Genomic DNA, 25,418 nt, shown 5'->3' with positions numbered 1-25,418 from the left:
ATCAACCAGCAGCCTTCAGGCAGACAGGCTGAGTTTGAAGGGTAGAATGGGGGCAGAAGACTGTGTGTAGGAAAGGACAGCAGAGGGATGACTCGGGAACAGATGGCAGGAGCTATCAATTAGAAGGAAAAACAAAAAATAGCAGTGTGAGTTCCACAGCCATGTGCCAGACACCCCTTCCGTCACCGGGCGCTGCCGCTACAACACCTTCCCCAGACTTCACTCTCTGTGACCAGGGCCAGTGTCACACTGCTCTTTCAAGGAACTTCTTCCCAGAACATCCCTAAAAACCAACATCAAGGAGTTGGGAAGGCTCTCAGCTCAGGCACAACTGTGTGGATGGCTCAACCACAGGCAAATTTTTGTGTGATGGAGCAAACCGGCCACTGCCAAGCTCTCCAATTCTGCAGAAAACACCTCACTCAATTCCCAAGTATTTTAATAACAAAGTATCTAAGGTGTGTTTGTAGGTACATTCCAAAGGAATTTAAAAGTTGATGAATATACAGATGCAACAAATAAGTGAAATTAAAATCATGGGAAATGAAAATCCTCCTTTCTTGCTGTGCTCATATGATTATAAATAAGCCTTTACTAAGATTACAGCACTAATGCAAGAAAAACACTCAAAGAGCTGCACGTGTCTGCAGAAGGGAGACATGTTCACCTCAGGGCTTTACTTTGAGATGCTTATACAACATCAAGTAGAGACAGAGAATCTTCTACTCAGATTACATTAAAAAATTACTGGGTATTGCTTAACTTGTTACATGTCAGAGCCAATGTCTGACACCTCTTTGATAGGTTAGAAGGTAATAGGAGTAGAAATTATGATCCAAAAGAGCTTGAATCTCATGGCTTTTCCCTTTTTAAAAGAAAAATTGTCAGGCTCAATGTGGCAGTACCTGCACATATCTGAAGCTCTGCCTGCAGTGATACAGATACACAGATCAGAATTTACCTGAGAGCCAAAATAAAACCTCGGTCCCCAAGGATGAGAGGTTGCTTTGTGTGAGGAATTTGGGTCAGGGGTGCAGACAGAAGCAGAACAATAGAAGGTTAAAAGGTGGGAAAATGAAACCCTCCAATTCTGTGTGAAAGGCTGGAAGGAGGGAGGAAACAATGGTCAATAATGAGGGAGATGTCTTGCAAGTAGCAGCTTGAAGAGAGAAAGAGAAAACCAAATGCAACGAGAGGAAGCTACAATAGCTGAAGGGGAATTTAAAAACATGACTCAAGTCTATTAGCATCGTCGAAGCAAGCAGCCTATCTGAATAAAACATGGATGGCTCACTTTGATTCTAACAGATATACTGATGTAGAAGCAGCAACTTAGCCAAATAAACCCCTGTATTTTATGTAGATGTGTTCCTGTAGAGCATTCTCCCTGGAATGGGAAGGCCAGCTCTGACAAGGGTTTCTCAAGACTTTATACTCCCAGAGCACTCACAGCCCCTCATTTCTGTTACGCATATTTGGGTTGAAAAGAGCATCCAATCTTACTCTGAATAATACAAATAAGTAGGGTAAATATTTGTGTCTGTCCTCCATACATTTGTGCACACAGATAACAAAGAGTTTTCTCCCCTGGTTCTGAAGACAAGGAAAAGGAGAATCTTTTAAAAAGTAAATAGTTATTGAGAAACCTTTCAAAAAAGGCAAGGGGGTGATTTGCAGTTGATAAAACATGAAACTACTTGTTGTAATTGATTTCTTTAAATATGAACTGGGCTGATTTCTAGGTCTGTTTTCATCAGTAAGTAGAACTCATCCAGAATGGTTCATCTTTATACGGCAGCAGACTATCAGCAACCAGCTACTTAGAAGTGTCATTGAAGCAAGAGATGAACAACTTCTACAGTATCTGGACAGAAAGATCTGTTTACCTCAGACTGAAAGCAGTCAAGTGTGAACCCCTGAAGCTGCATTCTTTTACCTCCAACAATAGGGTAGAAAATATGAATAAAATAAAATTATAACCCATTACAAATTCTTGTGCTCTTTAAATAAGCTGGTGAAAGGGTGGAGAAATTTTCTCCTCTAATAATACACTAGAAAATCTTGTCCTGATGCAGCACCGCTCAGAAGCATTGAGTACATAACAAATTAATGTCATTCTTTGCATTATGTATACACTGAGTTGGGAAAAAATATCGCTTAACATGAGGGGGCTGTGCATATCCCAACCCACACAGTTTATGCTGAAGAAAAAGATAAATTAAAACCCATGTCATTCAGAGAATTTCACGGCTAGTGGCTCCTGCAAACAAAGATGCCTGACTCCTCTTCTGATGTCAGACACTGATGGGCCTCAGATGCAGTATTTGAATTTGTGGGTTGTGGTGTGAGTTTGTGGGTTGCAGTCTGATGTTGCAGAGGAGAACAAAGGTAAGTAAAACCACACAAGATGCTTAGCTAAACAAATGCACCAGTATTGGACTGCATGGTGTTTCTGTGTTCTGGTATTGTACAGAAAACAATCTAATTTTGCCTCTGTGTAACTTTCTTCCTCCCAGAAGCTCTCCATGAATTCCTTAAATCATTATGTTGTTCCAGGCCTTTTTCAGTGATCTGATTTCACTGCTTTAATCTAAGTGTGAACCTCTTTAGTAAATAGTGGGACAAAGCATCTGTGCTTCCAAAAGTGTTGGTGGATCATGTCAGTTTTATTTAGAATAACACCATTTTCATAACTGAAAAGTGTATAATGCTCTCAAATGGGGGAAGAAAAAAAAGATTGGACTCTTGTAGAAGTTTCCAAATATGTAAGTGGTCAAAGTGGTCAAATGTTGTGACAGAGGCACAAGTGTTAGTCCAGTACAATTTACATGGACAAGTGTATTCGGAGGGTGGGGAGTATTGGGCAAACTTATTTGTTGAAATTCATGCATGAGTGTGAGTTAGCCAAGGCAGGAATGATAAGAAAACAGCAAAGAAACAGATTCATAACATCTTCCTTTAGCTCCAGCTCTTCCCTCATCTTCCACTCTCAAATCTTGGTGTCCTTCACTGCCATTTTTCAATTTCATTTTCCCTTCTTCTCATGGCTATAGCTGCCTTTCATTGCTTCCACCACCAGCTCTCAAAGGATAATCTTCCCACCTCCCAGAGCCAAGAGGAAATAAATGGTATATAAGAGAGAATTTCTAGAAGATACCCTGCCATGGCAAAGCTACATAAAATTAGCAACCAAGACAAATGGATAGGGAGAGAGGAGGATTTGGACAAAAGAAAACAGTTTTTAGAAGAGAAAGATTTCTAGGAGGTTGCAACCTATAAACACTTAAAAATAGTGGAAAAAAAATCATCCAATCTTCATATGCCAAAGTTTAATTGTGAAGAGAGGAGGGAACAATCAAGCTGCTAATATGACATTGCTATAATTTTTTAACACCTTATTGCACTTTGAGGATAATATTTTCATTGAGTAAAGAATACAGTATTTTACTGAGGAGACATAGTTGGGCTGGAAAGGAACTAGAGAACTGTGAAAGCTTTTCACTCTGCTGGCTGCCTTCCCAGAGAGGCACACTACTTTATGATATACTTAATGACAAAAAAACTTGCATTCCCACTTTAATTCTTACATTAGAGCAGAGCAGCAAAAGGAGCCCACTTTTATCCTGGCAGAGGTACTACCAACAAAAAAATAAACTAAGCACCAAGACAATAAAATTTTTGACTCTGAAGCCTCCCTGAAGCCCGTGAGTCTTCAGTGAGAAGAGAATTTAAGGAGAGGATACTTCTGGGGGTTGTGAGTGTAGAAGAAGCCAGTAAGACACCCATATCCCATAGACTTGCACAACGCTTGAGAAAGCAAAAAACTATGATTGTAAACAGTGAACCCCACCATTATAGCACCCACATTATCCTATGCACACTATTTTCCCCTCTTTTCTAGTATAAGTGATCTTCAAGAATTCCTCCTTTGCTCTTATTCTCATCACCTGAACTCCAAAGTGGAGCTGAGCACTGAGTTAAGTCATACTGACACTTTTGAGACCACATTTGGGTTACCTGAGCAGAGAGTCTCTCCCTGCAAATCTCCAATTGTCTTTTATGCTAAAGATTGTAGATATGCAATGCAACCATTGATCCCCCAAAATATCTTCTCTTCTAAATAGAGGATAGCAAGCTCTAAAGTCATGTTATCAAGCAGGATCTTCAAAAGATAAAACCCAATAATTTAAGCTGATAATTGTCTCGCTATCCTTAGTTCCATTTAGACACTTGCTGTTAAATACAAACTAAAACACTGCTGACTTATTCATTAAAGTAACAGCATTTTAAATTATATTAGTAGCCCAGATTTCTTCATCTCAAAAATAATTGTTAATGAATCATGCTGGTATAACTAAGAAAAGATAAAAAAAGCAAATATCTGCTGTAACAGGGGGTTATCTCTGTACAAATATGTAGGTGTTTGTAGCATTTGTAATGTTCTCAGTGGTTAATCCCATTGAAAAAGAAAGGCTTGCTCACTGAAGAGTCTTTGAGGTGGATTAATGATTAAAGTGATATCACAATACTATACCTACTCCTGGTTCACAACATTATCACTTGGGTTTTAAAATCTTTGAAAATGTTGAGGAAAGACCTTTTTTCCCCCCCTGTTTCTTGATGCTGCCTGCAGATCGAGTTTTGCACTGACAGCTGAGTTCAGATTTTATGGAACAAGAACACAAAAAAGGATTCTCTGTTTATATAGGTTAGTAAGTCAGAGCAGGTAAATAACTGAAAGAATAAACAAGGTGCAAGCTTTAAATCGATCATCAAAAAGGAATTTTATGTACATTCTATTTCAGAAGCATTCCCATTTGTTCTTATGTTTCTGGCAGCAGTGGTAGATGTGATATTCATTAATTCAGTGGAAAATGCATGGCTGACATCCAAGACATTACTATGAAAATAGAACTGTTCTGGATATTATTTGGCAGTCACACCCCCGGACATCATGACTACTACAATGAAATTTGACTTCCGTGTTCAAGTTTCAAAATAACTCTGTTTTCTTCCAGGCAAGAAGTGATGCAAATAAAGCCTAAAAAAGAATGGGATCAGAGAAAGGAGAACAACTGTATCAACAAGCAAACTGCATATGTATTCCTCACTGGAGGAAGCATCATCTGGCATTGGCCACTTAGGATCCAGCCTGTGTTCATCTACTGAAGCACATCCAAAATAAGATGGTGATTGTACTCATAAATTCAGGGGCACAGGTCAGGGCCATGAGAAATTTAAGAAATAAACATGATATCTTTATAAACAAAAAAGTAAATAAACATGGAAAATACACTACGTACCAAAGAAAAAAAGACATAAGAGAGATAAAACAAGGTAACATAAAATATGTATTTCAGATCTTAAATTAGGAAGCTTCAGTTGAGAAGCAAATTCAAACCACTTGCAGCATATTTTTGTCTACTAATATTTGTGGTAGAGACCTAAATCAAGGGAAATATCCAGCCCTCAGCTCTACCAGTGAACACCAGACAAAATTTCACTGGAATCTTGTGGTGCAGCAATCCTGTAAGAGTCCCCAACAACTCTGGCTTCTCAGGAACCACTGCTTGAGACAACAGAGAGGTGACCACAGTCCCCAGGACACCTCTGTTGCAACAGGGATCAGAAACACAGTCACAGATTATTCTCACTGCCATGTTCCCAGTGGAAATCAGGAAAGCCTAAGACCACTCCCTCAGCTGGAAAACGACTGGTGGAGGGCAGTGAAACAGAACAAGAATATATGGAAATTTATAAAGCTGAGGAAAACTTCTATAGAATCACCTTGAATAATTTTTCCTGGTCAAGAATTTGGCAAGAAATTTACAAGTAATTCACCCTAAGTCCCCCTGGCTAGCACTATGCTTCACTTTATACTAGTATGGAAGCTGCAAGGAACATCAAAGGAGTTATTAGCAGAAAAAGAGGAGAAATAAATGGGACTCACAGGATACATCTGAGGTCAAGAAATAAAGTATAAATGGAGGTGGAAGGACTGGAAGACAGGAAGAAAATACAGCGAAATTCCAGTGATTCCCAGTGAATTTGGGAGATATAATCTGAAAGAGATTTTCAATGGAGAAAATGAAAATGGATTACTGCTTTAAGATGCCTAGGAATCACAGTACTCAATGACTCAGGAAAGTGTATGTCACGTAGTACATAAACAAGAAGGCAGCGTACGCTGGGATGCTGCACATGGCACGAAGGAGTAAAGTGCAATTCCTACAGCCTCTGCTCAGAGTTTACTCAGTCTCTGAACACCAGCCACCACTTTAAGATAAGGATTTAGCAAACCATACAGCCACCAAAAGTAATACAGTAAATGACGAAGACGCAGGAGTGACTCATTAGCGATTTAAATTTATGTTGGAAACTCAACAAAAAGCAAAGGCTCTGAGTAAGCTCCTCCATCACTGAGAGAGTCACAGAGTTCTGACACTGGAACACTTGCACCTCTTAATCTACAGGTTTTCAAGTAATGAATGAAGGGAAAGACACAAGTCTTTAAATCCTACTTGCAGTGAAGGTGGTGTATCTTTTGTTGTGGATTCTAATGGGAGCAGTTTTCTGTCAAGAAATAAAAGGAACATTTGAATGATGCAAGACAGAGAACGAGAGTCCTATGTAGGACACTATAAAAGCATTGACGGTATTCAAAAGTAGTTCTCTTCCCCCATCACTCCTTTGAACAACCACAGTTCATGGATTTGTCTAAGCACATAACTGGGAAGCGCACACAGGTAAGGTGGAAGTCAAGTAGCTTCTCCATAGCCCATCGTGATCACAAGTCCCATTTCTATCCAAAAGCTGTGCAGAGAGTGCAGTTTATTCCTACCTCCACTGCTGCCCTGTATTCTAGTGCAACCTAGACTAAGAAAACCCTTTTGCTGCTTTGATCCGACAAGACAGTGGAATCATCTGTGGAGGAAAAGTGAAAAATTTCACAACTGTAGATTCTCCAGAGTATAGATCCAAGAGAAGAACAACCAGTAAGCCTTCAATTTAATTCTTCAAACATCACCAGTACTTCAATAGACAAGGTTCCAAATATTAACTAGGAAACTCATTTTTAGCTGGTGCTCCACTGGTCCCTTATCTAAAAGAATGGGCAGAATTTTCTCTGACTTAGTACTTTTTTCAGCTTACATAATCAGCTTAGCATTTAAAGGTTGTTAGCCTTCTTTAGAAGAGACTACATGAGACTTTCTGATCATTGTGTCAGGAATGAATAGCCTTTTCTGAAAATAGACATTGCTACTGGTAAATAGCATCATAAACAAAATACAGATTCTCTCTCCTTATCATCACCTTACTCTGTCTCAGTGTGGATTTTATTTTAGACTCTCACCAATTAAGGCTCACTGACCGACTTCAACCTTCCTCTGTGCTCCTTAAAGCGCGGAACTGTCAGGGATTTTGTTGCTATGCACTATTATGTCTGGGAAAACCTTTGTAAATCCAATTGATCTTTCTTATCTCCTCTGTCACTCTCCCTTACAGGAAAAAAGATGGGGGGGAAGCACCTGTCTCCTAAATACTGTTCTGTGGCTGAGGAGCATTTTCTTGGCTTTTACAACATTGCATCTATCAATATTCTGCATTTTCAATACCTACCCAGTGCAGGTGACGCCTAGAGAACAAACCTCCCAAAACACAACTGCTAATGCCAGGTAAGAAATATGTCTTGACCAAAAGGGAGTACTGTAAAGGAAAGACATGCAAACACATACAGACAAAAAAGAAGAGGAGAGAAGAAACCCCAAGGTCCAGGGACTGTGTTAGCAGTGATGAATAGACCCCATAAACACATTAAGGGAGCATAAGCACAGAAAGTTCAGGAGATTGGCTGGTAGAAAACAACATTGTCACCACAGAAAAGCCTGTAATGCAGGAACTGAGTAAAGACACTGTAAAAAATGGATGAAGTAATTCAACATGAATCTGAGGATTACTATGAGACAAAATTTAGGGAACAGTTGTGAAAAAATATGGAAAAGGAGATAGGAAACTGAAACAAAGCAGAAATTTATTACTGATGGCAATAACTGGATATTTTTGAGCAAATGGAGGCACAAACACACTAAGGACAGAAATCATGATCACACTCAACAGTAAATGGTCTCTCTCACAGGACTGTTGACTTTAGTAACTTTTCAAAATACAGCACATTCAGAAAAAGCCTGTCACTAGTACAAGTAAGACTTAGCTAGCTTGATACTACAGGCTAGAAGCTCAGGGAATTTGGGAGGATCCCAGAAGGCTAATCATGCTGCAAGATCACATCCTTAGCTATTCATGCTAAAAGTAGGATAATCTAGAGCAGCAATTTTTGCATGCAGTTATGCAAGGCACACACAGCTAGTGGAACTTCCAAGCATGACCACAGCAGAAATTTCTTTGGATAACAAAGACCTCTAATTTGTTAAGAGAATAAAGTTATGAAAGGAATGAAAACATTCGGGTTTTTCTCATTCAAGAACAGACTAATTTTTCTCAAGCATTAGAAAGGCACTTATTCACTAACCTACAGGCATTAGAAATTAGTGTCCATAATAAGCTAGGGAGGACATTAAGATCTTTTTTTAAAAAGAGTACAAGTGCTAAGTAATTCATGTGAGCAACAAAAGCACTTCAGTGCAGCAGGCACAGAGCAAAATCCAGCACGTGCTGCTGGGCTTGGGTATTTCTGCAGCGTATTCCCAGATCAAGGAGTAGAAGAGAACATGGCTCATGCATGATTTCTGAGTCAGGAGGGTCTGGCAAGGCAAGAATTACAGAGCTAACAAGACATTCCATGCAGATTCACCTGAGAAGCCTCTACACAACTTCTGGATATGCCAGGTTGTCATTCTTCTGGATAAGCAAAAGTGTCCACAAAAGCACTGCTGCCAAGGGATGGTGGATTTACCACTAAATGTGTTTTCTACGTCCATTTAATTGAATTCTGAAAGATACACTTCAATGGGGCCCAGGCATACAACCAGGAAAAAAAAATATTCCAAAATGTACCTTTCTATAGCATTAGGCACCAAATACCTGCATAGGTCTAATATTTCCATGCCCCTGGTGCTTAATTGTAGTTAAATTAATTGGTTTTACCAGTCTCCATGTAGGCAGACCTGGTGTGACACCGTAGCCTCTCCATTGGAGAAGATGGGGCTCTTAAAAATTGCCGTGTCATAGGAAGTATCACGGGAAAAAAGCTAAAGCCATAGCTCTTACACTTGCAGGATGGGGTAAGATAGTTAATTAGAAGCTTTTGGTGGATCATAAATCATTCCACAGAGCCAAATAACCGCCAGCCTGCCCAGTTGCCTTGGACTCAATAATTCGCTTTGGTAAGTTGAAAGATGACGCTTTTAGATCTCACACAGCAGCATTTAAAAAACCATCATATTTCAAGCTTTCCACCATTTAAAAATACCTTTTAAGCAGGTTATTGTTAAATTTAGATAATAACTTTTCTTTATTGCTTAGATTTTTAATTATATTGCTACATGCACACACAAAAAAAATCATTATTTGTATGAGGTGACACATCAAGAAATCATTTAGCACTCACAAGGACTGTGATTTTCTTCACAGGCATTTAAAAGCAGTTTGACTAAACAAATGTTTCATTTGCAGAGGAGGACTGAAAAGGAAAAACAATTACATTGTGCCCTACAGAAAAATATCTGTTTCTTTATTGTTCTTGAAAGTTTCTAGATCTCCACTAAGAAAAATCTCCCACAAATATAACCTAGAAAAATCAACATTTTTGCCCACTGTGGTTTGAATATTCTAATTCCAGCCAGTTGCACATCTCTGTGAAAGCCATTATTAGATAATTTTCTGTCCCATAGCAACCACTTTGTTTTCTCAGGGAAATATTTTTACCTCCTTAGCCAATACCTTTCTCTGCGTGGTTTCCTAAATGAAGCTGTTTGTAATCCAAAGCTAAGAGCACAATTTACACTGGGCTTCTCAGGGATTTATACCTATATATGTGGAAAATAAAAAGCCAGCCATAGGCTTTTCTAACTATATATACGTGTGCATGTACACAGCAAGAGTGAGTGTTCCACATTTTGTATTAAAAACCCTGGATTCGTTAATAAAATATTTAAAGTTACACATTCAAGTTAATAAATTATTTTGCATTATTAAACAATTATACTTAATAAATGGAAGAGAGCAATGGAAAGAAGAGAAAGGTATTTTTTAATGATCTGAAAGTGCAATAATAATTTATGTTTGAATTTAGTAAGTGATAAGAAAGCAAATAAGACACCAGAGACTTCAAGCCACTTGAGAGGATCTTCCTGTACCTATCAGAGCTGACAATTCCATGGTAATCCAAAAACTTCAGGGCTCCTGGCCAAAGCCACCAGTTCTCAAACAAGAGCTCTCGATTCTCTCTGTGGAGTGGCTTTTTCTTAAAACGGGGTTTTAATTATTAAATCATGCTAAAGTGACTATACTTATTTTAAATAATTCACTGCTGCTATTTCACTGTACAAGTCACTGCTGAAATTCCCTACAGGCATTACATAGAAAAGAGAAGCACAGAATGTAGTAGTAAGACACCAAAAAAATGGCAAAAAAAGCCATAGAAGTAGATCTTGTACTACACTGGGATCATCTGAGATGATGATCATCATCACCTGAAGGTTGTCTCCATTCAAGCATAAAAGGACAATAATGCAAAAAGAATGTTGGGGTTTTTTTTAATTTGATAATCCTATCATGTCTTTTCATGACATCAAAATGTTACTGATTTAATGTCTGAACAACGGGGGGCACTGGAATGTGCAAAAGTCTCCCAGGGGAAACTTGAACTGCTTGAGAGATGGAAGGCTAAACAGGATGCAACACCCACACAAACACTGCAGGAAGATAGTAAGTAAGGAAAATAATAATCAAGTGGCTGTTGTACTGCACCAGATCTTTAGGAAATCTTATTTCTCCACCTGAATTTTGTAAAATAAAACTTTGCGGAGGTTACAAAGGTGAAGGTTTGAATTTTCCTAACTGTTCCTTAAGATTGCTGGTTTCAACAAAGATGAGATGCTTCCATCTCTATTTACACAAGCTTTTCAAACCAATAGAGAAAGAAGACCAGTAGGAATCCATTTATTCTCATTGAAGAATTTCAACCTTTTTGTCATTCAGTTTTAATGCAAGGGAAAGACATGATCTGAGCAGCATTTCACTGGTGATGCAATGTGATGGGTGCATTGCATAATGTCACAGGATATCAAAAGATGTGTCCTGGTGTAACCTCCCTGGTGCACAGTGAGAACTCCTGAAAATCCAGAAGGCAGAAAACAGCTCTGAAGCCATTACTGGAAAGTTGTCACTTGTTTCCAATAACTGAACAGGATTTGTGACTACCCAGCCTTAATGGTCCAAGCTGCTTCGTTATGAAACTATGCCTTCATTATCTTCTGCAAGGCTTATCCTTCTTCTTTCGTTTATTATGATTTCTGTCATAGGGGTATGGAAAAATGGTACAAAATCGACTTATATCAAGTTTTGTGCTCCTTGGTTTGGGGGCTGACTCAAAGCTGTGCTAATTAAACCACAGTTCCCCAACAGGGCTTCGCATTTCATCACTCAGGAATTGCTGAGTGATGGGAACAGTTCAGTCATGTTTTTCTCATCCTGAAGCAGGAAGGACTGATATAAGACCTTGCTGGGCATGGGGAATTGGTAAACTGTCATTAAGGTCAAGCCAAGATCAGCTCAAAGCTGACAGGGATATAAACTAGTGGAAGAATGAGTAGTAGTTTTGCATAATGGTTTTCTAACCCATTTGGGCACTTCCGTTTTCAGTACTTTGTATGAATTCCTGAAATATTTGGTATAAATTCTTAAAATACCTGGTATAAATTCCTAAAGTACCTGGTATAAATTCCTCTTCACTTGCACCTTCATAATTTCAAGAATCAGACCTCAGTGCCTCTTTTATGGATATAAGGTGACGCCCCACACTGTGTGTTTATGGACATTTTATCAGTTTAAGATGGAGTAGAATTAGGAACCCATGAGATTTGAACTGCTTGTTAAGCAATTGTCATGGCAGATTCTGACAAGAACATAAAAAATACCATAGAACTAAGCAGAACTAAGCAGTTCTCAAGATAATTTCCAATTTCTAATAAAAACAGAGCAGGGTACATCTATACATTTCATTACAAAGGCTGTAACCATGGAAGAAAACGCAGCACAATTTGATTCTGACAACCTGTAATCCTCCTTATGCCACAGCGTGAAGAAAAATTTCAAAAAATCTCCAAACCACTGCATTATAACTTCCAACCAAGAAAAACAAACTTAATCAAACTGTATTGAAAACTTCCTACTTTTTAACTAGGGCTCAGGGGAAAGGCTTCAAACATTCCCGCTACAGCACAGCATCATTTTGGGTGAAATAACATTAAATGCACTTGTAAAGATATTGGAGAAGACTGGAGAAGGGAGTTCTAAAGGGAATTATAAACAACCAATAGGAGATTGGAGGCATGGAGAACAGCTTCCTACCTTGGACAAAGAACAGAGGAGTCACTGCACAGGATTTCAGAGGGTCAACAAATACTTTCAATAAAATGTTAACTTGACTGAACTCTTGTCCAAACCTTTCTCATAGATATTGAACTCTTCTCCAAAATGGAAAAAAAAGTGTTATTGGAAATATCTAAACAAGTGGGCCAACACTGCACAGGCAAACTTAAAATCTGTCAACCCCATCAATATTGCAGTTACCAGGTGCTGCCAGTCTTCATAAATGCCAATCTAAGAAAATCTCCATCCTGACAATTTCCTAAAGTAATGTGTAACTGTACACTGAGTAATTATTTTTTTCTTTGAGACATAAGAGTGACAAGTGATAATAATTAATTTTTTTCCTAACTGCATGTCTCTCCCAAGTTTAAGTGACTTATCTTCTGACTTTCTTCACAATATAGAGACAAATTATACCATAATACACAACAGCTATCCCATATTATTTATTCCTGCTAAGTGGACTGTACAAGCATTAAGGAAAACAAGGAATCTGAATTATGTCTTACTTCATGATGGAAAAAATAATGGGTAATCCATCCCTGCAGATCTTAAAACAAGTTTATTTGGGTTTTAGAAAACTGTGAACGTGGCTTTTGTTGCTTCAACATGTATTTAAGTTCTGAAAACACCTCCTTTGATTGAGCATCGAACACTTAGTCACACTCATTTCTGAAATTCAGATCCACAAAGAGATAAAGGGCAGTTAAAGTGCCAGAAGACTCAAAGCAAATACACCCAAAACAACACAAAGTATGTTTTAACGTTTCCTTTATACTTCTGATAATACTCAGGACACTGAAAGATCTCAGATCTGTTGTTCTTTTCTAAAGTATTTGAAGCAGTTTCTTTCCAGTTTTGAGAACTTAATTACCCTAAAATGGCTTTTCCCACTCACTGCACCATGAAAACTGGATGCACACTCCCAGATGTCTGGACACACAGCCATGGACAAGTGCGCTTGCTGTAGGCACAATACAGGAATCTTTATGTAAGGTTTCCTTCTCTAAACTGTTCTTGATAAACATTTATAGGAATAAATATGGTAAATTTTAGCTCCCTGGAATTCTTCATGGCTTGTGCAAACCTCAGGACAGCATCGAGGCCATTGGATCAATTAAATTCTGAAGTTGGGATTTTCAAAAGGATATCTATGCCCAAATTCTGTTGGTTTTGAATGAAAATTAGGCAGCTATTTTATTAATAATTAAAAAAATTCCAATTTATATTGTTCAACAAAATTTGGAGTCTTCCTATTAACAACAGATTTGTAAACCACATTAAAACACCAGCATACTAACACAAAGTAACATATCTGGACATATTAAGCAACAACCACTCTTTTTAAATTACTAGTTTGCTCAATACCATAAAACATTCATTTTTTTATGCACAAGCTAAGCTTTCTAACCAAAGCTGCCCTTTTCCTGCTGCATGCACATTTACTGGCTTTCCCAGGAAACAGATAGGTAGGACCACATGGAGAAGGCTACCTGTACACAGAAGCTTTGCTGAAATATCATCTGCAAGAAAACTGTGAGATGAGGTGCAGAGCTGCATTATTTTACCTTGACAATATAAACATTCAGTACTCCCTGCAGTAACGCCACTTTTAAAATAACAGAGTGTTAGTCTCAAACATCTCAAGGAGTTACAACCCCTTTGATACATGGAGTGGGATTGCACAGCATTTAATCACTACCTTAGATGTAAAATTTTGTATATATTGGCATTGTATAAAATATATTAAGGTTATTCTATTAGTCACAATGAATACGCTAAACCCACTTTATTCAACTCATCTTTTCAATGTTCTGAGGCCCAAATGTGGAGTTCAGAGCCATTCTGAGCCCAAAATTTTTAATAGAATCACGGAACGGCTTGGCTTGGAAGGAATCTTAAAGACCATCTAGTTCGAGCCCCCTGCACTATCCCAGGCTGCTCCAAGCCCTGTCCAACCTGGCCTTGAACACCTCCAGGGATGGGGCAGCCACAGCTTCTCCACAGCAAGTGCAGGGCCTCACCACCCTCACAGTAAAGAATTTCTTCCTAGAGATCCTCTTTCTCTACACCAACTTAAGCTCAAGACAACAGATGATGGGTCTGTGAAGTCTTTCCTTCTGGGAAGGCTGTGCTCCTGAAATACTCTGTGTTTCCTTGATTTTCCTTTTCCACCAAAATCAGACCTTTCTACTGCTGCCCCCAAACAGAAGAAACGACCATGGTTTAATCCTTACCTGACAGCAACGGATTCCAGGGACTTCTACTTGGATATGGGAAGCAGGATCCTTTAAGAAGGGCAAGAAACGAAGGCAACATCAAAAGAAGTTAGGTATCAGAATTCTATTTCAAGGGGAGAGCATTTGAAAGCAGAAATTTATGTAAGCAAAGCTCTTCTGATGGCATGGTTTGAAAACTGGAAAGTGGACAAAATAAACATTCACAGTAGATGAGGAAGTGAACTCCACTTCCTCTGAATTCCTCCTGCTCCACTGCCCCTGTCACTTTGCGCATGGAACAGGGAAATGGGAATGAGGTGTTGGAAGGTGATGAAGAGCATTAGCGATTAAGGTCAGCAGAGGAAGGCGACACAGGACTTGGAAGACTAGAATATCTTAGAGATACACCTGGAACAATGAGAAACACTGATTTAACTGCAGTGCTTTGAATGCCACGTGCAAGTCAAGAACTGACTTCTGCAAGACACCAACAACTCCCCCCCCCTCCCTGCCACACTGGAAGCACAGAAGCACCATCACAAAAAGATCACTTATCTTTTTGGAAAATGGCTTGCAAAGCATGTTTTGCAATTATTTCAAACTTTAATCACACCTCAAAATGATTTTCCTTTTTCCTCTCCATTATTCTTTGGCTGTATTTTAAGAATTCGTACTGTACAACCTGAACCCAGCCCCAAGAATGTGCATGTCTGCCAAGTATTTTCTCTGCAATTTTCAGTCTCTGTACTTCAGCTAATATAAGAAGTTCACAAAATACTCGTAGGGCTGGTTTTGAATATTTCTGGTATTCTATTATTGTAGCTATTAATCTGCTTTGTAAACAGTTGCACAACTCCAAATACCTTGTTTACTACACAATCCCTACAATTTCACATGCTTTCAATCTTTTATATTCTGAAATGTCAGACTAAGTTTACCTTAAAAGCTTTATTTTACAATACACTTATCTACAGTTCATGTCTGGATGTCTGTAAATTCAAGGGATACTGCTACAGTTGGGGAGTTTGGAAGAGTTGTGTTTCATAACACTTTTGTTCAGTAGCATGATTCCATATTTTAGGAAGCTCTTTTTAACCACTCTCCCACAGGACTCTCATATTAAACACCACTATCCAAAGTATTTGATATGTTTCCTACATCCCTGGAAGTTTTCACATTTCACCATTCCAATTAAATATTTACTTTAGAATAGCCCATGACATAAGTGTCAGAGTTTTGATATTTTAGGGATCAAATTATGATCTTGAACAGATGCCCTATATTTATAAACCTAATCACAAGCCAAGAAGGACAATAGTTGTGCTTTAATTTTTTCAAGAAATCTGGAATATCAAAGGGTATTTATTCAATAACCTAAAAAAGAAGAAAATCTCTGCCTAATCCAGGTACTGAAACAAGTACACAGTAAGGTACTCAAAGTTCCCTGAATAAATTAATAAGGGAAAAATTTGAAGAGGTTTTCCTAGTAAGTGGATCATGGTGGGTTCAAGTGTTATTTCAATTATTACAGCATTTAATGTGTTTACATCTTCCTCCATAAAATATTCCACATATTATACACAAGAATTGCATTTATCTGTGTCCCAAGCTTGCTAGTGCAGAAAAGGATACTCCAAATATTGCTTTGGGAAGTGTTAAGAAGCAAGAAGGAGGTGTAAGAAGGAATCAGTGTTCTGAGTTAACTTTAGTGGCAGAAAAAAAAAATATATATATATATAAAAAACCCTGTTCCTGATAATTTATAGGAAGTTTAAGCAGCAGGTACAACAATGTTGCATTGAAATCTTGTGGGGGGAGTCCCAGGGAAAATAAGCTTGTAATGGGAAATTGGCAATTTTTTTTTTCATTCAAATAAGAGGTAGTCAAAAGGAAAAGAAGAGGAAAAGCAAACATTGCCAATATTTTGGCATTTGTAGGAGTTCTCCAAAAAAAGCTTATCTAGGTTCCCTACAGCTTTAACCTGAGGAAAAAAAATGCACATTAATGCTGCAAAGGAGCTGACACTTCTCATCTGCAGCCCACTCAGTCAAGGAACATCCACTTATATACCCTCATGCATTATTCACCAGGAAAATGGAAATAATCTACCAGTGGTTAAGCAGCTCAGAATCAAATGCAAATCAAGGGAGAGCAGTTAAGAATGAGGATCATTCACAACTCCTAACGCTCCTCCACACGACTGGAGACTCCGGGAGGAGCAGCACAAACCATTACAACTCCAATCCCAGCGGCGGCTGGTGCAGCTTAGCCTGGAAATTGGCCTGTTTTGGGGGACGGAAAAAGCTCTGCCCTGTGCTCATCCTTTGAAAAGGAACTTGCTTTATTTTCCTTCAAGTAGTTTCTAACTTCTTGTCAATAAAGGTGGGTCCTTTGGCACACACATAAGGAAGTTTGATCCATTATTATTATTATTTTCACTAAATTCTCATGATCATTATAGCACTGACTACAGTCGTGTTCATTCTTTACCTGAGTAAGAGATTTTGGACATACATACAAAAGTCAGGCATATAAATAAATTTCAGTTATTTAAAAAAATAATTCCCAAAAGGAATGTTCTTCATTTTCAATAGTAAGAATCAATGGGAATTATCTTACAACATGATTTACGACAACTATTTTATTAAGAAATACACAACAATAAACATTAAGATAAGAAAGAATAAATTAATTCTAAGATCGATCTCAGTTTTGAAGTTAGAAACCATTATTTAGAGGCTAATGTGAATAGCAGAGGTTTGCATAATTTCTACAAGTTTATACAAATTACCCTGGACAAATTTTCCATGAAATCTACATGAATCCTTTACTATGAAGTGTTTCCATGTGCCTGAATTTATTATCTTCATTGCATACTCAGATGGCTGTAAACTCCACGCATTAATATTCTTCATCAGAATTTAACAGCTTTAACCCTTCTGGTTTTAAGGACAACCATTATAACATGTTTAGGCTGTGCAGTTTTTTCAGACAAGACATTTTCAAGGGAAAAAAACCCCTAGATTTATTCAACTAGTTATTTATTTCAACAATTAGCTGAACCCAAAAACTGTTGGCTACTCTAGACCTGATTTCATGAAGTTGTAAAATGACAGGAAAACACTCTTGTCATAACTATAGTATAAAGTGTAAAATAATCCATAATAATCAAATATGCCTCACTCTAGGTAGCAAAAAAAATCCATTAAGGTCATATATTTTTGCAGAGCTTTCAGAAATATATTTGACTATCAGAAAACCTAAGGAAAAAGAAAAATCCTAAATGTCAGATATTCCAGGTACAATGAGAAAAAGTGTTTCTAAACCCAGAATTTGAGATGAAAAATGATTTCAGTAAGAATTTGGCTGGATATTCACACATGGAAGACCAAGTACAAGCACATCCTAAAAGAATGTTCATCTCCAGTTCTCACGATCCCAGATGTCCTTCAGACGTAATGCTTTCACAATATATGCATTTGAAATCTCACACACAAGAGGCATTTCCTTGCCAAAAATAACCCTTAAATTTAAGGTCAACTGGAAGCTTCAAAAATCCTTTACAATAAGCTGTTTATATCACTACACATTGTAAATACATTATCAAGATCCTTAATTAAACTGACTGTTCATTTAAGTTGAATAATTAAAAATCTATGCTTCAATTGCTGACCCGATATACAAAACAGGAGCATTCTGGAAAAAAAAAAGGAGATGAAATATGTACCCAAATATTTTGCAAATACTTCAGAGCTGGCATTTCTCTTCAAATCCAAACTAAAGTGACCTTATTCTGAATTTTATGTGCTAAAAGAGAAAATCTTGAGTATCAGTAGACATAGAACTCTGATTTTGATTTCAAGCTTCTTTTGGGTCAGTGCTAATTAAACTGATTCTTTCTACATGTCTGCAAGAAAAACAAAACAAAACAAAACAAAAAGGTAGCCCTAATGACTTTATTTATATATATGTATATCTTGACCCTGTGTGTTCAGTTTTATGCAATTAAAAGATACTCAGCTTTGCAGAAAATATTCTTTATCTCATGGTAAAAGAAGTTTAATGACTGATCTGGATTTTATCATTTTAAAGCATCTATTCATCTCTTGCCACAAGTAAGCAACTGATAAAATGTTATTTAACACCAAAATACAAAAGCTATTTGAAAAGGACACCCTGTGGGTTTCATGAGAGTAACATAAATGCAATGGCTCTGTTGTGAAACAAAAATGAGCAGAGTATACATGTGAATTGTCATGACAAAACCCCATTTTTCTTGTAATTCTGCATTTACAGAACTGTGTAAAGAAGGGAAGGCACAGGGTGCTATTTATTTGATAATGATCTCTGATTATTATCTGTACTGGCCTGACATCTCACTAAATAAATTCTGGACTTGAACATTTTGCCTTTTTAAATAGCTGGGCTGTAAGAACTCAGTAAAATGCTGATCTTGGGGGACAAGGACTCACACAGGAGTTAAGAAATCCCTTCATTTACCACTGGTGCACACTGACAGTCAAAAAACTCCCAGTGTCACCCAGTATCACCATGCCAGGCCCTTACAGGCACCTCTCATCCAGCAGAGATGACTTTGGTGCTCTCAGAGTCAAATTTTAGGAGTATTTACCATGAAAAAAAAAACTAAACCACAGAAAACATTTGTTAAAATTCTGAGACTTCTTTACCATGATATGATACTTGCCTGACCTTTCCTCACTGCCTGGAAGCAATTCAGCCAGAATGGTGAATTTAATCCTCCCCAACATGTATTTTAATGACTCATTGTTTTCCTATCTCTTCCTAGTTTCTGCAAAGCTTAATGAACTTGAGCATGATTATTAAAATGCTGCAAATAAAAAAAAATCCTTTATTTAATTTAAAAAAACCTATATAACAAAAACAATTTAGCTGTGAGCAGTAAAGGACATTCTAAAATTAGAGCCAGTTGTGTGAGGGATGGTAGCAAAATGTCTAAGCCATATGCTGGTGTAATATAAGGTACATATGTCCTTGCAACTTGCTCCTTCAGAAATCATTATAACTGCTACAGCGCAGCCTTAATCCAATAACTTTAGATTTTAATTTGCATATAGCACCAGATCACTATGAACATTTGGATATCAGAAGTACATTACAGTTTATCTTCCTGTGTCAAGAACATGTTGTTACCAAATAATCAGTATAAATAAATGGAGAATCTTTGGTTTAAAACAACTCTTCACTCCCAACTTACTCCATTTTTTTTTTCCCTTGGAGAGAAGACACAAAGCAGATTTTTAAATGTGTGCAGATATTTTTCAGATTGCACAGGACGCAGTCCACCAGCAGCCAGGAAAAAAAAAGATTTTGTCTTTTTTCTTCTCTGGGAGAAAACCCAAACACACCCTAAGATAAGGCACTAGCCTAAATCCACACTAATTTATGTGGCTTTTATCCAGATTTACACTTCTTTAATAAAGAACACGATTTGTCACTTGCATAACAGAGTTTAGGCAGCAGAAACACTTCCCCCATCATTTGAACTCTTTCCCTCCTCAGCAGAGAATAAACTGCAACTGGTTATTTAGAAGTAGCCAAGGGTGGAAAACAGAAACACTGACTGGAAAGAGGAAAGAATGAAGGGCAGAGAAATTCCCTGGTACCTCTGGCAGCCCTGATGGTCATTTACAGGATGAAATCAAGTCTACTGCTTAATCACTAAGTCCTTCCTAAGTAGTACTCCCTCCAAATCTCTGGACATGCCAAAAATTATGTTTAATTGCATCAAATTTCTGCCAGTAAACAACTTTTGAAATGTATTTTCTAAGGTACTCCCCCAGAAGAATAAGCAGCGCTTATTCTGTGTGTTAACCCACAAGGATTTTGACTCAAGTGGATCTTCTCTTGCTTAAGAAGAAAACCACACAAAAAATCCTTCAGTGCAGGCACGTGGAGAGAAACCTCCACCAGCTTTGGCTTCAAGCTTCAGCTTTTTCCAGTAAAGATGATGAAAGGGAAAATCTTCTCCATCATCAGAAAACCTATGTCCTCCCACTATGCAACTAAAAAAACCCACACAAACCCAAAAAGGTGACACATTATTTACTACAAGGAGAGAAGGACAGTCCTGTGTTAGAAACCCAAAGCATGTTCAATATTAGGGATCTAGCTAATTAAATTTGCTTTCATTTAGTTGAAATAAGCAATGTCAGATTATTTCTTACATTTTTTGTCTCTCCTGGTTAACTTCACGTGTATGAATGTTCCTCTGTTGCTTAAAAAGATGTCTGAATGAACATTGCTAAGAAAATGGGGCAAAAGAAAAAAAAAACACCTCTGTCCTAAGTACAGATTGAAAAGGAAGAAAGTCACCAGGATTTTGGGATCACTTTTGACTAGTTTTAATTCCTGAACTCCAAACTATATGTCGCAGAACTTGTAAAATAGGGAAGTTCCTGGATCCAATCAAAGACCAACAAGTGTTTGCAAAAGAAAAAGAATTTTAGCTTTGGATCAGTCAAGCTCTGAATAGGTGATAAAGATTTCCCTGCATAGAATTCAGCTTTGCTCTCTTTTAGGGAAAGGAGGAGATTTTCCTTAACAAATAATCTTAGTTTCCCATAAAATTGCTGAGGGAAAGGAAAAGTCAACACGCAGAAAACCCTGTAACTGCCTCAGATACAGGAAAGGGTTGTATCTTCTAAGGGAATACAAGTTGAATAACCAAGGTAAAGAACTGATGCACAGAGGAACAATGCAGATCAGAGAGTTGGCACCGACAAAAGTGAAAGAAAAACAAGGAAAGGTGACAACAAAAAAAAAAAAAGGAAAGAGGAAAGAAATCATGATTAAATGGGAACTGATCTGAAACAGGCAAGATGTAATTAGCTGAAAAAATATAATATCTTTATTGGGGGTGAAATTAGACAAATCCAATACAGGATTGGAGTAAGAAGTGCTAAAAAAAAAGCTCAGGGATGTTACAGCCAATCACAAATTGATTGCGTGTTGTTGGGGCAGACAAATGAGCTCATTCTAAGCATTCCTCAAGCCAGACTGAGCTGTTAAGCTACACTAACAATCCCCCTGCTTGGAGGGTTCCCAATGTTAGACACAGCTCAAAACTAAGCTTAGGTCTACAGTTTCCAGTTTGGGGTCTCCCAGATGCTGTCCCTGAGCACATGCAGACAAAAACTTCTGGGATTGCCTTCAAAAGACACGGACCTGGAGTCACAGAGATGTAGAAAAGAGCAAACACAGCACTAAATGCAGACAGAACATTGTCTTAGGCACTGAGTCCCTGGTACACAACCACACTATTGCATATCATAGAATCATAGAATCAGTCGGGTGGAAAAGACTCTAAGAGTCCAACCCTTGATCCAACCCTGCCATGGTTTCCAGACCATGGCACTGATGCCACATCCAGTTTCATCTTAAAAACCTCCAGGGATGGTGAATCCACCCCCTCCCTGGGCAGCCCATTCCAATGTTTGATTACTCTCTCTGTAAAAAATTTCTTCCTAATATCTAACCTAAACCTCCCCTGGCACAGCTTAAGACCATGCCCTCTTGTCCTACTGCTGGTTCCTGGGAGAAGAGACCAACCCCCACCTGGCTACAACCTCCTGTCAGGGAGTTGTAGAGAGTGAGGAGATCTCCCCTGAGCCTCCTCTTCTCAAGGCTAAACAACCCCAGCTCCCTCAGCCTCTCCTCACAGGACTTGTGCTCAAGTCCCTTCCCCAGCCTTGTTGCTCTTTTCTGGACCTGCTTCAGCACCTCAATGAATTGAGGGCCCCAGAACTGGACACAGCACTCCAGGGGTGGCCTCATCAGCACTGAGTACAGGGGAAGAATCACCTCCCTGGTCCTGCTGCCACACTGTTCCTGATCCAGGCCAGGATGCCATTGGCCTTCTTGGCCACCTGGGCACACTGCTGGCTCCTGTTCAGCCTCCTTTCAATCCAGACTCCCAGGTCCTTTTCTGCAGGGCTATGGATCAACCAAGGAGAATTTAAGGGGCAATAAGAGTGTCCAAAAGATCTCCATAGGGAGAATTGAAATAGTTTGGTTAGTTTAGACTTAATAACCTTTTTTTGCCTTACTGTCAGACTGCAAGTCATTTTAAGCAGTTCTCCATTGTTTTTCTGTGTTTCCACCCCATGAATATCAACTGTACATCAACTACCACCAAGCAATAGCCCAGTCCTTGCCCCTGCAGCCAGTTCAGAGTCCCTGTGTTGGCTTTGGGGTTCTGCACAAAGGACCAGAGCATCTCCTGTCCCCTCTCCGAGTTCCCTACTGCCTCCTCAGTTGTCCGTTTGTAAGACAGAACATCACAGGGTGTAAGCACAATTTCCTCCTGTAGATCAGATGCCTCCTCCTCTGGGGAGAAAGAGCCATCGTGCTCCTCAACATCTCCTCACATTCTTCAGATAACTCAGTACTGGATGCTACATAAGATTGTCCTGGAATACCTGTGGATAAGGGGGAAAATTCCAAGCCACTGGTACTTGAGAATCCTTTATTCAAAGGTATTTTTCATGGAATTACCTGCAAATACTCAATTGAGTGCTGAAATATAGCTAACAAAATGTACCATTCCACTGGTTATTTTATTTGTTTTTATATGCATCATTTCCTGACTTTAATTTTAATTCCATGCCCTCTAAGAAATACAATCTCACAGATATATCTTCCCCTTCAGTTCCCTGTAATAATATCATAGCAGTTTTCTCCAGCTATTTGCAATCTCCTCGTTCCCTTCACAGCTTTTCCAAGCCATAGAATGAAGAAATATGTAAAAATAGGCCACAAGAAGCCAGACACACTTGATCTGCACAGCAAAAATAGAGCTCTTTAGCACCTGGCACTCTCAAGAGTGTTAATGAAGCTGGCAAGATAAGCCATGCTTTGACCCAAAATAAAAAGTATAGCCCTCAAAAGAAGGATAAATTTGAACCAACACAAAATTTTTGTCTTTTGCTTTCTTGCAAGGTCTGACCCCAGATATCTGGACTAGTGCAACCTTAATCTGTTAAAACATCTGAGGTCAAATTGCAACATGTGCCTGAAATCCCAGAAATGCTACGAGTACTCATGGATGGATGGGAAAGCCAAAGGAAGGGAGGGAGACTCAAAGGACAAACCAGTCAGCTGAGAGCCTGCACTTAGGAGGTTTTTTTCAGGAGCAGCAAATAATTTCCTCAGGATAAATAAATGAATTGTGTTAAATTATGGATTTGATAAGGCACATTGAAAACTGAAAAGGCATCACAGATTATATGTTAAATTTTGCTATCTCAGCTGTTCCAAAGAGATAGAAGAGGCAGTTTTCCATACAGGAAATGCTACAGTGCAAAAGATTATACAGAAATAATGGGAATTTATCAAGTAATGGGGTTTTTTGGTGAGTGAATAATTTAGGAGAGGTAATAAAATCTGGGCATTTTATTTTCATAGTTTCTGTATTTCTGAAAGCCAAAGAGAAGGATGACAGGTTTCAGATGGTATCTTGACTTGGGTACTGAAGTGCAAGTCTACCAGAGTCAGGAGAATTATAATTAACAGAAAGCAGAGATACTCTTATATACACAAATAATACAGTCTTATTGCTGTAAATTTTCCTGTCTCTCCAATTCCATAAATCTTTTGTTGTTTTCATTCAGCATGGATTTCAGCCAATTAGAGGCACTTGGCTGGAGAATATTCAGTCTGCAACCTCTTCTGAGTCAAGATGGTGTCACAACTCTGCCTTTTATTTATTTATTTGGAACAATTACTTCAGCAACACTACATAGAAAATGGAGCAGAAAATAGTCTTTTGACTTCAAACCCTGCATATCAAATTATCAAGAAAGGAAAAGGTAAAAAAAAAAATCCAAACAGAACAGAGATTTACTGAGAAAACAAACTTGATGCACCCCAGGACTCTCAGCAGGACAGAGTGTAGGAGACCAGAACAATTGTCCAGGTGGAAAATGTTCAGCCACATATCAGGGAATGAGTGGAGAGAGATGCTCCAGCGAAAGTGGTGCAAACCCAGAAGCTCATTCCATAACCAGCTTATTTGTGTTTATAGCTATAGTTACACCCAAATACAAAAAGAGGTTTAGATAGGCTAGTTGTCAGTTTGGTTAACTTGGAAATCAAAGAAATTAAAATTTTCATCCCTTAACAACATGTGCCATCCCTAAATTCTGGTTTAAATTACTATGTTCAGTTATTCCTGAAAACTCACAAAGACAGGACTTCCACTTGTGATTGGAAAGAACCATGGAAAACAGTAAACAAGACATCCTTCTGATTCATCAGCTGCAAAAATCATCTAAACACATTATTTTGTCAATGAAGTGGAAATCTGGCCATGAAATAAAAATAGAAAAAATAAAAATCTCCAAACACCAGTTCATTAAAATGGACAGGTAATGACAGAAACAATTCAGGTAGTATCATTTGCCTTGGATTCTTTGGAATCTCTGTTCAAGATCCTAAGGAGAACTAATTTAAATACTCAGCAAGTGTTTACTCTGAGATATCTTCCACAGTGTGACAAGACCTTGACTGCAAGAGATGCAGCTTATCCTGAACTCCAAGGGAAAGACTGTCAACTCAGACACAGCCCAGGAGACTGAGATATAAATGGAGTAACCAGTGTGAAATGCT

The 25,418-nt window shown here is 38.3% G+C and overlaps 1 protein-coding gene across 4 annotated transcripts in view; it reads right to left on the bottom strand.

Annotated features, from left to right (window-relative positions):
* Nucleotides 1-25,418, bottom strand: part of SHANK2 (SH3 and multiple ankyrin repeat domains 2) — a 335,607-nt gene that overhangs the window by 218,081 nt on the left and 92,108 nt on the right. For 2 of the 4 annotated variants that reach the window (XM_064657129.1, XM_064657128.1), the window contains one exon: nt 14,790-14,840. The exons of the other annotated variants lie outside the window; for them this stretch is intronic. In XM_064657129.1, coding sequence (XP_064513199.1) covers nt 14,790-14,840 — 51 coding nt within the window. The remainder of the gene's footprint in view (nt 1-14,789; nt 14,841-25,418) is intronic. 4 annotated transcript variants of the gene reach the window in all.

This window comes from Pseudopipra pipra, chromosome 6, assembly GCF_036250125.1.
Source record: "Pseudopipra pipra isolate bDixPip1 chromosome 6, bDixPip1.hap1, whole genome shotgun sequence".
NCBI lineage: Eukaryota > Metazoa > Chordata > Aves > Passeriformes > Pipridae > Pseudopipra > Pseudopipra pipra.
Note: the sequence above shows the minus strand (reverse complement) of the source record. Positions and strands in the feature narration are given on the sequence as shown.